The sequence below is a fragment of the Etheostoma cragini genome, chromosome 2 (genome assembly GCF_013103735.1).
Source record: "Etheostoma cragini isolate CJK2018 chromosome 2, CSU_Ecrag_1.0, whole genome shotgun sequence".
Lineage (NCBI taxonomy): Eukaryota > Metazoa > Chordata > Actinopteri > Perciformes > Percidae > Etheostoma > Etheostoma cragini.
This window is the reverse complement of record NC_048408.1, coordinates 11,425,439-11,439,477: the sequence shown is the minus strand read 5'-3', so window position 1 is coordinate 11,439,477 and position 14,039 is coordinate 11,425,439. Positions and strand designations below refer to the sequence as shown.

General features: G+C 41.7%; 1 protein-coding gene across 3 annotated transcripts in view; it reads right to left on the bottom strand.

Moving 5' to 3' along the window:
- Nucleotides 1–3,350, bottom strand: part of znf827 (zinc finger protein 827) — a 68,146-nt gene extending 64,796 nt beyond the window's left edge. The window contains exon 1 of one of the 3 annotated variants that reach the window (XM_034890892.1): nt 2,975–3,350. In XM_034890892.1, the coding sequence (XP_034746783.1) occupies nt 2,975–3,017 (43 nt within the window). In that variant the 5' untranslated portion in view covers nt 3,018–3,350. The remainder of the gene's footprint in view (nt 1–2,974) is intronic. The other 2 variants (XM_034890885.1, XM_034890899.1) reach the window with 2 other exon arrangements.
- Nucleotides 3,351–14,039: the final 10,689 nt, after the last annotated feature.

Sequence of the window (14,039 nt, the reverse complement as noted above, 5' to 3'; positions counted from 1 at the left end):
TGCACACACACACTTAAAGAATAGTCTCCTCTCACAAGCTGTGCCACAGACAATAGAACAGTGCACACTGGGCTACACAACCCATATATCTGGGTCTGTGCTAAGATAAAGCACCTCCAGCATTAAAGCCAGTGTATTAGCTTGCCCTTTTTCACCACAGATGAAGAGATTTGAAGCTCGATATTGTGCTTGTTGGCTGGCACACCACCAGGGTGTTGTTGGCTGAATAATGAAAACACACAGACTGACAGTGAATGGCATGAGGTGACACTTCCATTCTAGAGTGGGAAGATCCAAAACAAAGCGCAAAAAGCTTCTGACAAATTCATACTTTCCTGTGACAGTTTGTTGACTGGGGAGGGAAACAAGTTCTAAATCAGAAAAAGGCTTTCATTTAAACCCAGGAACACAGGCACAGCAGTTCGGTGCCTACACATAAGTACATGATTCCAGATTGGTGGGTGAAGGGTATTTTTGTTCCTGACCAATTACAAAGCAGTTTAATTGAAAGGTTGACACGGGCTAATTTTGGTCTTCTTGCCAAAAAGACAGAACACATTGGACTTCATGTTTGACAGATGCATACAGCATTGCTGTGTGAAATACAATTCAAACACAACCTTATGCATTTTAATTTTTGGATGTCAAAATTTTACTAATATGTGCTCATGTTTCTTTCCCTTTATTCATAATAAAACTGGTTAACTATTCATTATTTTACATATGAACCAATCAAAGCATTTCCTTAAATATTTAAATCAATATAAAAGGAGGGATTGTTTAAATCAAAAATCTTAGTAGTGAAAATTTCACTCCAGGGTATATTTGGGTGTTGAATTGGACAATCAAATACCATTACCCTAGGTGGCCAACTAGAGTGGGTGCTTAAACATGGTTTAATGTCTTCTACACAACAATATAAAATCTATTTCAATTTTGCCAAACTGAGTCATATCACAAAACATGTATCAACTATGAGCATACATGTGTCTCTGCTGACACAGTGACTCACTCCAGTTGACCATTTTCTTATTTGGAAGGAAAAAAGCTTATCAAAAGTACCCGTGAGCCATACTGTACTCCATACTGTACTCTCCATCTAATCATTAACAAGTGTATGAAGAAAGAAGGGATATTTTAGGAACTGGCACTATATCTGAAGGGTCGTCACAACAAACTACTGCACGAATTTCATAATCACACACCGCACTCTAAATATGATTCAGAAAACACCGATTTTAGTAACGGATGAGGAAAACATATTCAGAGGACAATCTCCCTAAAAGAAGGCTCTGTATGCAGAGGGGTAGTAAAAAGGGTGCAGAGGGTTACATATATATAAAAACCCTATCAGTCTGATCCGACTGATATAAATATTAGGTTCTGTGCAGTTCAACCATATAGCTTACTCCTAATGCAGCATTTGAGTGAAGACTCACTGTCCAAATATCTTCCTGTCACTCAGTGTCACACACACAAAAACACACACAGTCACCCAGTCTCCACCTCTATGCATCCGAACCAACCGCTGCTATTTCCCAAGTTCAGCCCTAGGTCAAACACCTGAGCAGATCAGTGATTATTACCACAAAGTAAAAGTAAAAACGTGCATTACTGTATATGGGTGTGTGAGGCAACGAATATAACTCTGTAATGTACATTTAATTTAATGTGTCAGCCATATTAAACTGTGAAAGGTGCAGGTGCTTATTCATTCCTCATACCCTTTGAAATTAAAAACTAAATAAAAGACAACTTTAAGTGCCTTGTTGATGGTGGCTGGCTATGACGAACAGCTGGCATGGTCTGACATTTAAGAAATGAACAAGATAGTGTCATAAGATAAATGTATCAAGTCGTCGTTGTTGAAGATGAATCACTCAATTATTCATTACATTTGCATACCAATGTGACTAATTGAGCCGTTTGCTTACGCAAGTATTAAGCAGAAATGATCAAGAGCAGAAAATGTCACTCTCGGATAATTCCTTTAATAATCCTTGTCTTGCCCACTAGCATCAAAGCAAACCTCTAGTGGCCGGAGTGTGTTATCGCAGCTTTTTATTATCTGGACTGATAAAGGCACAATACGAACATCCAAGATACGGAGGGTCAAATGTACAAAAGTAAACCAACCTCCCACCAAAATCAACAACAACACTACGTTTCTGCTGCCGCACCGCGTTATTTTCAGCAACGTAGCTGGTGGATCACAACTGTCGTTTCCCTTTTCTAACCGTGTTATTGATCGTAGTCTGTCTGCAATGAATGGCTGCAAAGGGAAGGGGGGAAAAACCCTGAACTTCAGGTGACCGACCATGGCTCTGACATAGCCTGCATGCAGACTGGGAGGGGTGGAAAAAAAAATTACATTGGCTTGTAGGGGGGGGAGAAATCTCTTCACACTTTTTTAAAGTCGACGACAAACAAGCGCGAACAAATTCGGTTCCGCGATTTGGAGCAGCACAACTATGAGGCGAAAGTTACACGTTTAACGCTTAGGAAATGAAGTTTACCGAGCGTTGCTAGATAGCGCTATTGCTAACCAGGAACACTAGGGTACGGGGAGCCAGACTCTGGCTTGTCTGATCCGACTGACCCTTCATTTTATTGCGGCCAGACTCCCAGATCCTCCCCTTTCTACCCGAAAAGCGACCTAGCAGAGGCAAACACGTTACCGAAAACGATCGGCCGTTATTCCTCACACACAACCGACAGATATGCCAACTGACCGCAACCTTTAGCGGAACCGGACCTCTATCGATTATACTCTTAATAAAGCCACGTATCATTTATCCACTCACTGCCTAGCTAGCGTTACCCATCGCCAACAACATGGCTGCCTCGCTCGGACCTAAAAAGGGAGAAATAACCTACGCCGAGTCTTTTGTCTGTTTCACCTCTTTAACCCTAAACTACTGCGCAAAACACAAGGAGAGCCGTTAAAATTGAACAAATCGAGTGAAGGACTTACGTGAAGGCAGGCGCTTGGGTTGCTCCTGCTTCCTCCTTGGCATTTTCCCCCGTTTTTAATCACATTCTCGTCCTTGTTTAGGGATAAGAAGAAAAAAGGTTTTTCCCATTGAGACTGGAGGCGCCAGTGATGGCAGGGACTTGTTCGTGCACCTGGCTTTGCTCGGTTTAAAGTGTATTGTTGGGGAATGGGAACACAGGCGGAGGAGGTGCCGCTGTTGTTGTTGCCGTGTCTTGACTATGGCTGCTCTCGGTGCAAGTGTGTCTCCGAGCCCCTAACTAACACTAATGCAGGGATCAAAGGGCAGCAACAGCAGAGCAGACACACACGCGCGCGCACGCACTCACACTCACTCGCTCACACACACACATCCACACGCTCTCACACACTCTTGCGCGCGCACGCAAACATTCGAGGGGCTCGCCCCCGAGAGCTGCACACGGACAAGGTGCCCCCAATCTTTCAGGGTGTATTGCTAAAGAGAAAATGTATTTGAAAAAAAGCAAAGAGGCATAAATCAGCTGAGAGACCGTATTGATCGAGTCGAATTACACCAACGGAATCTATTTAATTTCCTTCAAAATGAATGGTGAGACTATAATAATGTATGCGAATGATGCAAACATGATTGTAGGCAATACGTTTTTAGACGTTATGAAATACATAAAGCAGAAGCATGTTAAACATGGATTTATCTTGCTTTAGTAAAGAAACAATGAACCTCTATAACCACATCTATATTTTAAATAAACATAAGTAGCCCATTACAATTGCAGCATGGAAACATTGAAATGCTAAAAACTGAATTTTAAAGACTAATATTGACTGAATGACTTAGTCTAAACACTGCTTTTGCAAACATATACATTAAATCTATGCTTTTATGTAACTGTAATACTAATAATACTTTTATTCATATCAATAGTAGTCTTTTAGTCTTATCAATAATATAATAGTACATCAGGGTATTTATATATGCAAAGATGAAGACATTTCATACCCACTCTTTCCCTTGAAAAGTTTCTAGTTGCCATTTCCCCAGGACTGTTTAACTAAATCATAGTTTTATTAAGAAAAACAACTTAAAGCTACAACCTGAACAGTAAATTGAATAATAAAATATAACAATTTTCAAACATCCTATATTTTAATTTGGTTTATTCCTGTCATCGCCTCACTTCTCAAACACAGTCGTCTTACATGTCAAGCTTCTGATTTAAAAATTACCTGCTGAGTTATACCTGGAATCAGTCGATTAAAAGAACAGTAAAAAAAAACACAAAAAAAAGGTACATTGTGTGGGAACCGGTTTCATATCAGGTGAGGACAATAACCTGTGTCAGTGTCAGTAAAACGTCCAACAATTATCCAACCCAATGTAGTCTTCTCCTCATCAAAGTTGAGAGACTAAAACTGGCCAGAGCTGAATCCTCCTCCCTCTCAGCTTGGTGTTGGGGCTTTTTCACAGCGCAGGCTGTCCCCCACTCCCTGCTGTTGGCCTCCTCCAGGCTGCGTTCTGTTGGCCTGCCGCGTTCTTTCACACCTCGGCCGTGTGTGAGGAGAGCTGTGTCTTCCTCCCTCCATCCTTCCATCCTCCAGTCCTCCTCCTGCCATGCCTTCCACCCACCCCCAGCGGAGGCGCAGGAGGCTCGTTACCGTGGCAATTAGTGAAAAGCCCAAATTAGCCCTCTTGGCTGTCCACAGGTGACAAAGACACTTTGCATTTTTGCTAATTAGGAAACAGAACAACATGATTAAATGGGGCCTATCAGGAGGAGAGTGGACAAACATGTTCCACAAATAGAAAAGAATTACATATTATTGCATCTCCTGCATGAAATGATTAAGACATCCCATTAGGTTTTTCATTTGTGGAGAGGATACTGTTGGGTTGTGATACTGAATATTATAAAGGTTTACATTACAATTTTAATAGACGTGTGTGTGTGTGTGTGTGTGTGTATAAAGACAGCTGTGTTTCTTACCTTCACCTGTAGATTGATAGTCTATGGACAGGTGCTCTGAGCAAAGAGTGGATAAGCTGCTGGTGAAAGGTTCACTTATTTTTGGTTTTTGCATTTCTTGCAAATTGTCTCTATTTCTGTGTGGAAAGCACAACATATGCAAAGTACCTCAGGGGACTAAAGTACTCTGACATCTACTATGGTTCTGCTGGTGAAACATTCAACTTGAACAATGCAAACCATATTTTAAGTATTCCATTAAATTACTGTAATGCAGCCGTTCTGATTGTACGTCTTGATGAAATCCCAAATGAATGTCATTGTGTTTGGAGTTTTCAAGAATGATATTTACACTCACAGATTTTACATCAACAATCCTAGGTAAGATGAAATTCTTCTGCTGGATGGCTTAATCAGAATGCTAGATCTTGATCTGTGTATCCACCCTATGCTTATTACACCACATTAGAGGTAATTAATCATAGAAAATACAATGTAATATCAAACTGCATTTACCAGGGTGACTTATTCCATTCATAAATCAGTGTCGAAATCTAAAACTTCTACATCCAGTGGCATCATTTCCACTAAACCTTTCCATGAACGGAAAATAATCTGTACTAGACTACTAGTGTTTGTCGTGATGGTGTTTTTGTCCCCAGTTGAGGTTGGTCACCATTGGGAGGTCACAGCCTGTTCCCTGACCCTGACAATGCCAGGCAGCTGAGGTAATGCTGGCAACAGGACAGTCTGCTGACAGTAACCATGGCAACACTGACATGACCTCACTCAGGGTTGAACCTAAAGGTTATTCCTCATTGCTCCGAGGGAAGAGTGCCCCAGCTATTTATTACTAGTAGCAGCGCTCAGATTTCCTAGCTGTAACACTGCACATTACACACATACACTAATGCAAAAGGGCTTTTACAGAATAGCCCTGAAATAACACCACAATAAGTGCTTTGCATCTGTCTGCTTCTCTAAGTGAAGATGTAGAATATGCTCAATCAGAATTGTGTTGTTTTATTCCCTAATAAGAGCGGCTGGTTCCCTGCTTTGAAAATGGCTCATTTTGTCAGTCGACATTATTACTACTTATTAAAATGGTTCCCTATAGTGGCACAACAGTTAGTGGGAGCCAAATGAGTTTCAGGTGCTTCAACTGAGGATGGAGCAGACTGGAAAGAAATGAGCTAACTTGCTCATGTGCCTTGGGGGCAAACTGAACATCCTCCAGTTTCTCCTCCATTTCTCTGTCTCTTTTTCATTCCCTCCCGTATCGTCTCAGGCCCTGTCCTGTGCGGGAGGGCAAGACAGGTTGGGCTAACGTTAGGCTCGGCCAGTCAGATGTTGCCCTGGGGTAAACAGAAACATCTGTCCCCTGCCCAGCCGCGACTGTCGCTGAGTGATAAATCCTGGGTTGGCTTGTGCCAGCGCTGTCCAGCGTGCCACCTGTCCCCCTTCAACACAATATCTCCAACCAACCCCTACACGTACACACACACACTTCACCCTGTTTGCACTCGTTTGCCTTCATCCTGATGGTGTGACAGAAGCAGGTGGTTCACTCCCTTTTTGCCCTCTTGCCCTTCTATGCTCTCGTCCTCTGTTGGCACATTTATGCAGGGAGCGAGAAGGGTTGTCACCTCTAACAAATACCATTGGAGAGATCCCTGTACCAGGTTATTTAACATTGGTCCTAGGAAACTCAAAACCCTGTAGCAGTCATTTCCTTTAATCACACATAAAGTGTGCAGATCAGATAAACTAAGTCTCACAAAGGTCAACAAAATGCTCAGTGAAAAAAACACTACAAAAAGTGCTGGAGATTTAGAGGATGTGACTTCAATGACAATGGTTTTTACTTATTTAAGGATTTTTGTCCAACAATCTAACTGACCTTGTAAATTCAACTGTCAGACAAAAGCATAGACACATATTCACACTTTCTCTCTGTCGGTCATGTCTTACTCTACTGCTGCCACTTCCTCTCTTTGCTCTACTTTACTAAAGTGACAGAGGCAGGTGGCCAACTTCCTGCCCTTTGACCTTTAATAGTTTCCCTGCAGTAAGACAGTGCAAGCAAACACAAAAACACACACACACACACACACACACACACACACACAGAGGAGGAGGAGCCTATGTTGGCCTGGGTGAACTGGGGCAGAGGTCTTGCAAAAGGCCCTGGAGGGAAGCGAAGGTCCTTCAACTTAGGGACACGAGTTATTTTAGCATTGCCAAACCTGACAGGCTAAATGATAATCCCTGCAGTGCTAACACCTTAGTGAATATGTACATCAGAAAGAAAGAGAAGTGCAAAGAATCAAATGCAACCCTGTTTTACTAAAAGCTGAGTAAAAATTGAAATGTAGATTAGTGGCACACACTTCACTAACACAATTCTGAAAACAATGTGGTCTTTTATCATTTGAAGCAGTCTTCATACTGAATTGCCACATATTTTTCACAAAAAGACACAAAGTACTAGGACAGTAACACTGTCTGCCACCTCTCTTATTCACTTTTTTATTCCAGAGGTTCAGGTGAGCAAAAAATAAAATAATATGATGATTACAAAAATATTATGAAAAGCTATTCATATGTTCACCCTTTTGCCTTGGCTGCTTGACTGTCTTTTTTACACAATATGTGTGAATTTATTTAGCAAAAGCCAGTGATGCTTTAAATGATCTATACCATTAAAAATAATATCAATTGAAAGAGCTCTTCAACACTCAGCTGTACCATAGGCTTGTGCACATCTGTGTGTATGATTTGCATGTTTGTTTTATGCCTCTATTTGTGTGTAAGAGGACCCCTGCTGATTAATGTCATTTCATATAGTAATGGAGCATGCTGAACGTGTTCTGATATCTGTAATGTGTTACCAGTCTCAGCTTGATTTTATTGCCATGCTCTAATAGGATATTGCCACTATCACAATTTGGATTAACTTCCATATCACTGTTGTTAAACCGAGTGAGGTTTGTATGCATGTGCACACAAATGATAGAGAAGTGGGGATGCCTATCAGGGTGGGCTGCTCTGGTTGATTAATTTCACATTCAGCACTTCCTTCATAATGTGTCTCTTCTGTTTGTCACCACAATTGTTTTTAATATGAACAGTTACAGCTGCTGTTTCTTTCTGTCATTGTTGATGCGTTGAAACAGGAAACATGTTTGACCCTGTGTAAAATAAGGCAATGCTGTCAGAATTTGCTATGGGCGACACTTTACTGGCTGCTTTTCAGCCTTTCGTGTTTTTTCTACCAGCCTTTTATGATTCGTGCACGCGCGCGCACACACACACACACACACACACACACACACACACACACACACACACACACACACACACACAGGTAAAGAGGTCTGGCACGCTTTTGTCCGGACATTTTTTTGTCAGCAGGGAGCATGGAACTCTATGCAGAGGAGGCTGCCCTTGCTCTGTAGAGTCCTTTGTCTCCCTACATCCCCAAGCTCCACCTCTCTCTCCGCCAGTCCTCCAATGGCAGAGCCTTCAGGTGTTGACCTTATCGGGTGGAGGTCAAAGCCAGGTCAGGGATCTGTTGCTAGGCTACCATCAGATAAGTGGCTGGTGTAGGCAGCAGTGGGTAGCTCTGTCATCCAGGGCTTGTCATGTAATCTTGTTCATTTGCAGACAATTGTCTGGACGTCAGAAAGGCTATCTGGCCCATACTGTTGTAATGAAACACATTTAAATATTAAAACCAGCCATGCTGAGCATTGGCAGCTCCACTTGGCACATGCCTTTTCTTTTTTTTACAGTCATGCCAACTGTCATGCAGTAACATGAACCCCTTAAATGCGCTTGTGTGGCTGGCTTTGTGGAAAGTGTTGTCGAGGATAGGGTGCTATTCATTTAGTTTTTTTATTTTGTCCTGTACCATTTTATACTTTCTAATGTTAAGCAAATTCAACAACATGATTAAATTAATAAAAACATTTTAATAAACATAAATTATGTATATAATTGTTGTTTAAAAACTTGATGTCTTGATTGGGAAAGAACAACTCTACACTTATATCCATCTGTATAAATACAGTATGTATGTATTTAACTGCAACTACTGTACAAAAATAAATGGATAAATTCATTCATGACTCGTGACTAATTTTGAGGGAAGGAATCTTGTTGTTTGCTAACCTACAACCTTTAAATAGAGTACAAAGAGTGCTATAGCAGTCTGTTTGAAGAGGGAGGGGGAGGGAGGGAGGGGATGAGAGAAAAAGAAAAAGAGAGAGATAGTTGTTGCATCTTCACACAAACATGGTCTGTTCTCCCACTCTGCCATTCCACCACCTGGACCGAGCAATGTGGGACATTGCGCCACACTGATGAAGGACACCAAACAGGGCAGTTTCTGTTCATACTGTGGGTCAAATGGAGTAAGACGGGTTGACACAGCATCTGTGTCATATCACAAGTTCCTCTTTGGTGACACCTGCATTTAGTCAACGTCACCCTCTCAGCCGTTCAGGTTAATCGCCAGGTCTGAGAGGAAGTGGCCTTTGGGGGCCGTGTGAGGAGCAAGACCTGCGACAGTTAGACAAAAAGAGACCTAGATAAGGCACGTGGCAATTTATCCATGCCAGTACTTTAGCTCCAACATGGGATCTCGTCTGTTAGATTGGCGCATTGTGAAAAGAGGTTCTCAGTGTCTGGGCGCTTGCCAGCTGACATTCCACGGAGACAAATTGAGAGAGAGGCTCCGGCAGATTTATCGGGCCATTGGCTCGCCTCAGGAATTCTCTTGTAACATGGCACTCCTGTGAAAGGGATAAAGAAATTAGTGTAAAACAGCCCCCCACGCCCCCTCTCCCACAGCACCCGTTTAGCTATCTAGTACTACTTGTAACCCCGCTGCCTAACAGTCACTTCCTTTTTTAATATATATATATAAATGTGGATGAATACAAGATGGATGGGTCTGAACTTGAGTCCTCTTATTTCTATGAATATTCAAGAGGGTGGGCAAGAGAACGTTGCTGTATTCTGGCTGTTGAGTCACAGGTCCTCAGTGGCAGGAAGCACTGCTGGTCAAATGACAGAGAGAGAAGGAGAAGGAGACATGGAGGAGAGAGGGAGATGTGCCTGTGTGTGGGATTTAAAAGGAACTGCTCCTGGCTGTCTTGGATATTTATTCTTTTCTAAAGCAATGCAGTGTTTGGAGAAAGAGGCCAGTTGTGTTCTTGATGCTACAGTGGGAACAAAGAGCATTCTTTTTCACTTGCCCTAACAGACTGTGGTGTGCGCAAGTGAGAACATGTCTTCTGACCTGATCAATAGACCATTTTGATAGACTTGTCTGAAGAATCATGCAATCATGCAGATCATGCAAATACACTATGTTACCTTCTTTTAAAATATTCATTCAACCATACATTATATACATCATGAAATAATAAGGATTAATTATTAATTACTGGCTTAAGCATCACTGTTGGAAATTCACTTCCTGGTTTTGCATACAATAGAGCCCTAATGCCATCCCCCATATCATCTGTCAGCATCTAGAGGTTATCTGCCAAGTTGATGAACAGAGAGATTGGCTATGAAACACAAGGTGTGACAGTATGGCAATATGTTATAGTATGCAGGCAGAGCTCATCAGGAAAGAGAGGACGAGCGGCTTTGTTCCAAATGTCACGATGCATATTTATGGGCGCACTGGAGTGGTTCCTTGTATAAGCACCATTCACCATCTATCAAGCAAAACCCACTACAGTGTCTCTTTGACAACTTGGTAGGATAGTGTTGTGTGACAAAGTGATCAAACTGGGCGATCTGCTCATGGCTCAAGCCAAATTTTCTTGTGAAATTGACTGTCATTTAGACAGTCAAGACAATAAGGCATGCTAAGGTTAACAAAGTGTAATTATTAGTTACTGCACACATAATTATTTTCATGACAGAATGCTTCTAGGCAAACTCATCCACACAAGCCTTGTCATGTTGTGGAAAATTGTTTATTTTAAGGATTATGTAATACTTTTTTTTGTACACTGATGTGACAACAACTCCACTGGATGGAGCTTTAAAATGCCTTATTTCCTCAGATTGAGATGAGGAAGTGAAAGAGGATAAGGTGACATGAGAGGGTGTCAAACAAAAAGACAGACAGACAGATACAAGCAGAGCCCTCAGCATAAACTCCACTGAGCTTTCGTTCCGCTGAGGGGGATCTCAGGAGATTTACGTGCTGGCTGGCTGGCTGCGCCAGGGCCATATAGCACAGGATGGGCAGTCGGACTGTCTGTCTGTTGTACCACTCCTTGGGGAAAGAACATGGCTCAGGGGCTGTAGCTGATTTGAGAGGGTCCCAGGACTAATCCCTGGGGAACACCAACCAGGCAGAATTGGTTCTCTGAACCTCTTTTTAGGCTTTTGAAAACAGTGGAGCTTGGTAACTGTGGAGAGACGAACAAGCGGAAGGCTTTCATTTTGACTGTGAGCAGCTCAGTGAATTTCCTCCAAATTACAGGGATGGATTTCCTCCCACCTCGTCTGCCTCGCGCCACCCACTTCTCTCAGCATGGGGCCCCCGGGCCGCCAACCACTGTCAACTGTCAGCTCTCACAGCTGAGTCATTAAGAGGAAGTTGAGCAATGTGTCATTGGCATGGAAGTGATAAGGAGCAAAACCCAAAGCAAAGGGACACTCGCCGCACCCTGTGGGTAATTCTCCACTGCGTATACATTTGGATTCTTTATTGAACCGTTACAGACTATGACCAATGGATTCAGGACTCTAATAGAAGTTGGATGTGAAAGTCTAACCACCTGTTTTGGTAAGCTGCTGCATCGTTACATGAACAGAGGGCAGGCATGGAGGGAGTGACAAGAGCTTTGAACAAGTCAGCCATTTAAAACAACCCTCAATGCCACAAAGGCAACAGATCCAAGCATCAAGGCATGCAGCTGAGGATGGAAGAAAGGTTTCCCATCACTTCCAAGCTATTACCTACATACAGTTAGGGATTACATAGAAGCAAGAACAGGGACACTCTGTCTACCAATCTGTTTTTTATTTGAAAACTCCCCCAAGCTTTTCCATTATCTTCTCCATATCAAGCTTGACCTGAAGAGAAAACCTGGCTTCAGAAGGGTCAATGCAGTCTAGACTTTCTACTCATCCTGTACAGCCGACCCCCACCTCCACCTCCTGCATATTGCCTTAGACTACAAGAGGGATGTGCACCCCTCCCCTCCTTATTTCCACTCACCTCAAGCCCCTGCCTCCTTTGGTCCAGTCCCCCATTCCCCAACTACAATAGCATCTCCCGTCACCATAATCTTTCTATTTCACTAGCCCGCCCCTTGGGCTTAAGGGGTGTCTTTCAATTGACAGCATTGCTGTTGTGCTTTTTGGCTGTCCACTCTTACACTGGATGGTCAGAGCCTTTTTTTTAAAGAAAAGACATAGGTTGTTTGTGCAGACATTAATGTGTTTAATGTTTACGAAATTTGGCCTCATAAAGCTGATGATTAGACGAGCCAGACTGATAAAAGGAGGTACAAATAACTGATTGATAGTTCTAATAGTTATATAATTTATGAGTGATAAAATATCTTATGTAGGACACTAAATCATTAGAATGATGAATGAAATGACTACTACTGCTGTTAATGATATTATGTTGTCGGTTATTATTGGAACCATTAAATAACATATAATATTTAAACATTAAAAAGTGATGTAACCCAAACTTTCCATCTGCAATAATTGATTACTTTGGCCCCATGAGGGCGGCTGTAACAAACTGTGAACACAACACTGACATATTATCTTTCACGTAAATGATTATTGTGTAACGTCTTAGCAAACAGTTGCTTCTTTACGCATATGGAGCAACATTATCATTCATTAGGAGTCAGGTAAAAATTAAACTGAATTGTGTTACAAACAATAAAATATACCTAAAGCAATTGGACAGGAAAGTGTGATGCTTAAGTAAGTCTAAGTTAAAGAAACATGTTAATAGTGTGGTTGTAAACTGGTCTTCAGAGGAAGTTAATTGGTATACAAGTAAGTCTGACAAATTACCAGTCATACCAAAATTAGTCTATACAGTTAACTGTTAAACAATACATTTTAAGTACTGACTGTCAGCCATCAGATGGGTCAGAGCTAGAAGCAAAACCAAAGCTACTAATGCTTATGTATTAACTGTTATTACAGGGCATGTAAAATAGGCCTGGCATTTTAAAGGTGTACTCCTACACACTCCAGTTCTAAATAATGTATAGGCTGCAGAATGTGTGGCCATCATTGACATGTGATCTGTAGTAAAATGGGATGTGATGTTGTCGATGCTTTTAGACCTGTGTCAATGTTTACAATTAACCTCCATTTCAGCTGAAATATTATCTATCCTTGGTGAATTTTTTGCAGGTTACAAGCAAAACACACTTATCTCAGGGCCCCTGAATGCTGCTATTTGTCTGTGATTCCTTGGTTCATACATATTTTCTCATTGCCTGCCCAGTTACCAAACTGATAATTAAAACATCTGCATCTAACGCCTGAGACAACGTAGCCTTGGACATAAGTTTCAGTTTTATTTTAACCACAAACTTTGTGACCTGGGGAAAAAAAGATCACATTATTGGATTTATCGTATTAAGCAATAAAATGATGGGTTACATTTGGTGCATTCAGGGACAGAGCTGCATAATAAGTGTGGAGCATTTCAAAAAGCCACTTTCTGTTACGACTAAGGCCATCTATTATGATAACAAAGGACAAGTAAATGTAAGTGCACAAAGGTCATTTTTGAAGGCAACAGAGATAAACTGCTTTTTTTCCTTCCAAAAATTTCCTTTAAAACAAGAAACAACCAAGGGAAAAGGGGACAAGGGAGAAAAAAAACTTCATTGAATATTCATTAACTGGTGCCTAGGTGTATACATGGCTCTTAACCACTCTTGTTTATGACTTAAGGACTTGTAGTACTGACCTTAGTTTAACACAGCAGCAGATACCAAATTAACCTCTAGCCTCCACAGGGCTAGCCATGCCCTGCTAACAAGCAACCTGTCTAGACACACAAGAAGTACTTTATGATTCCACCT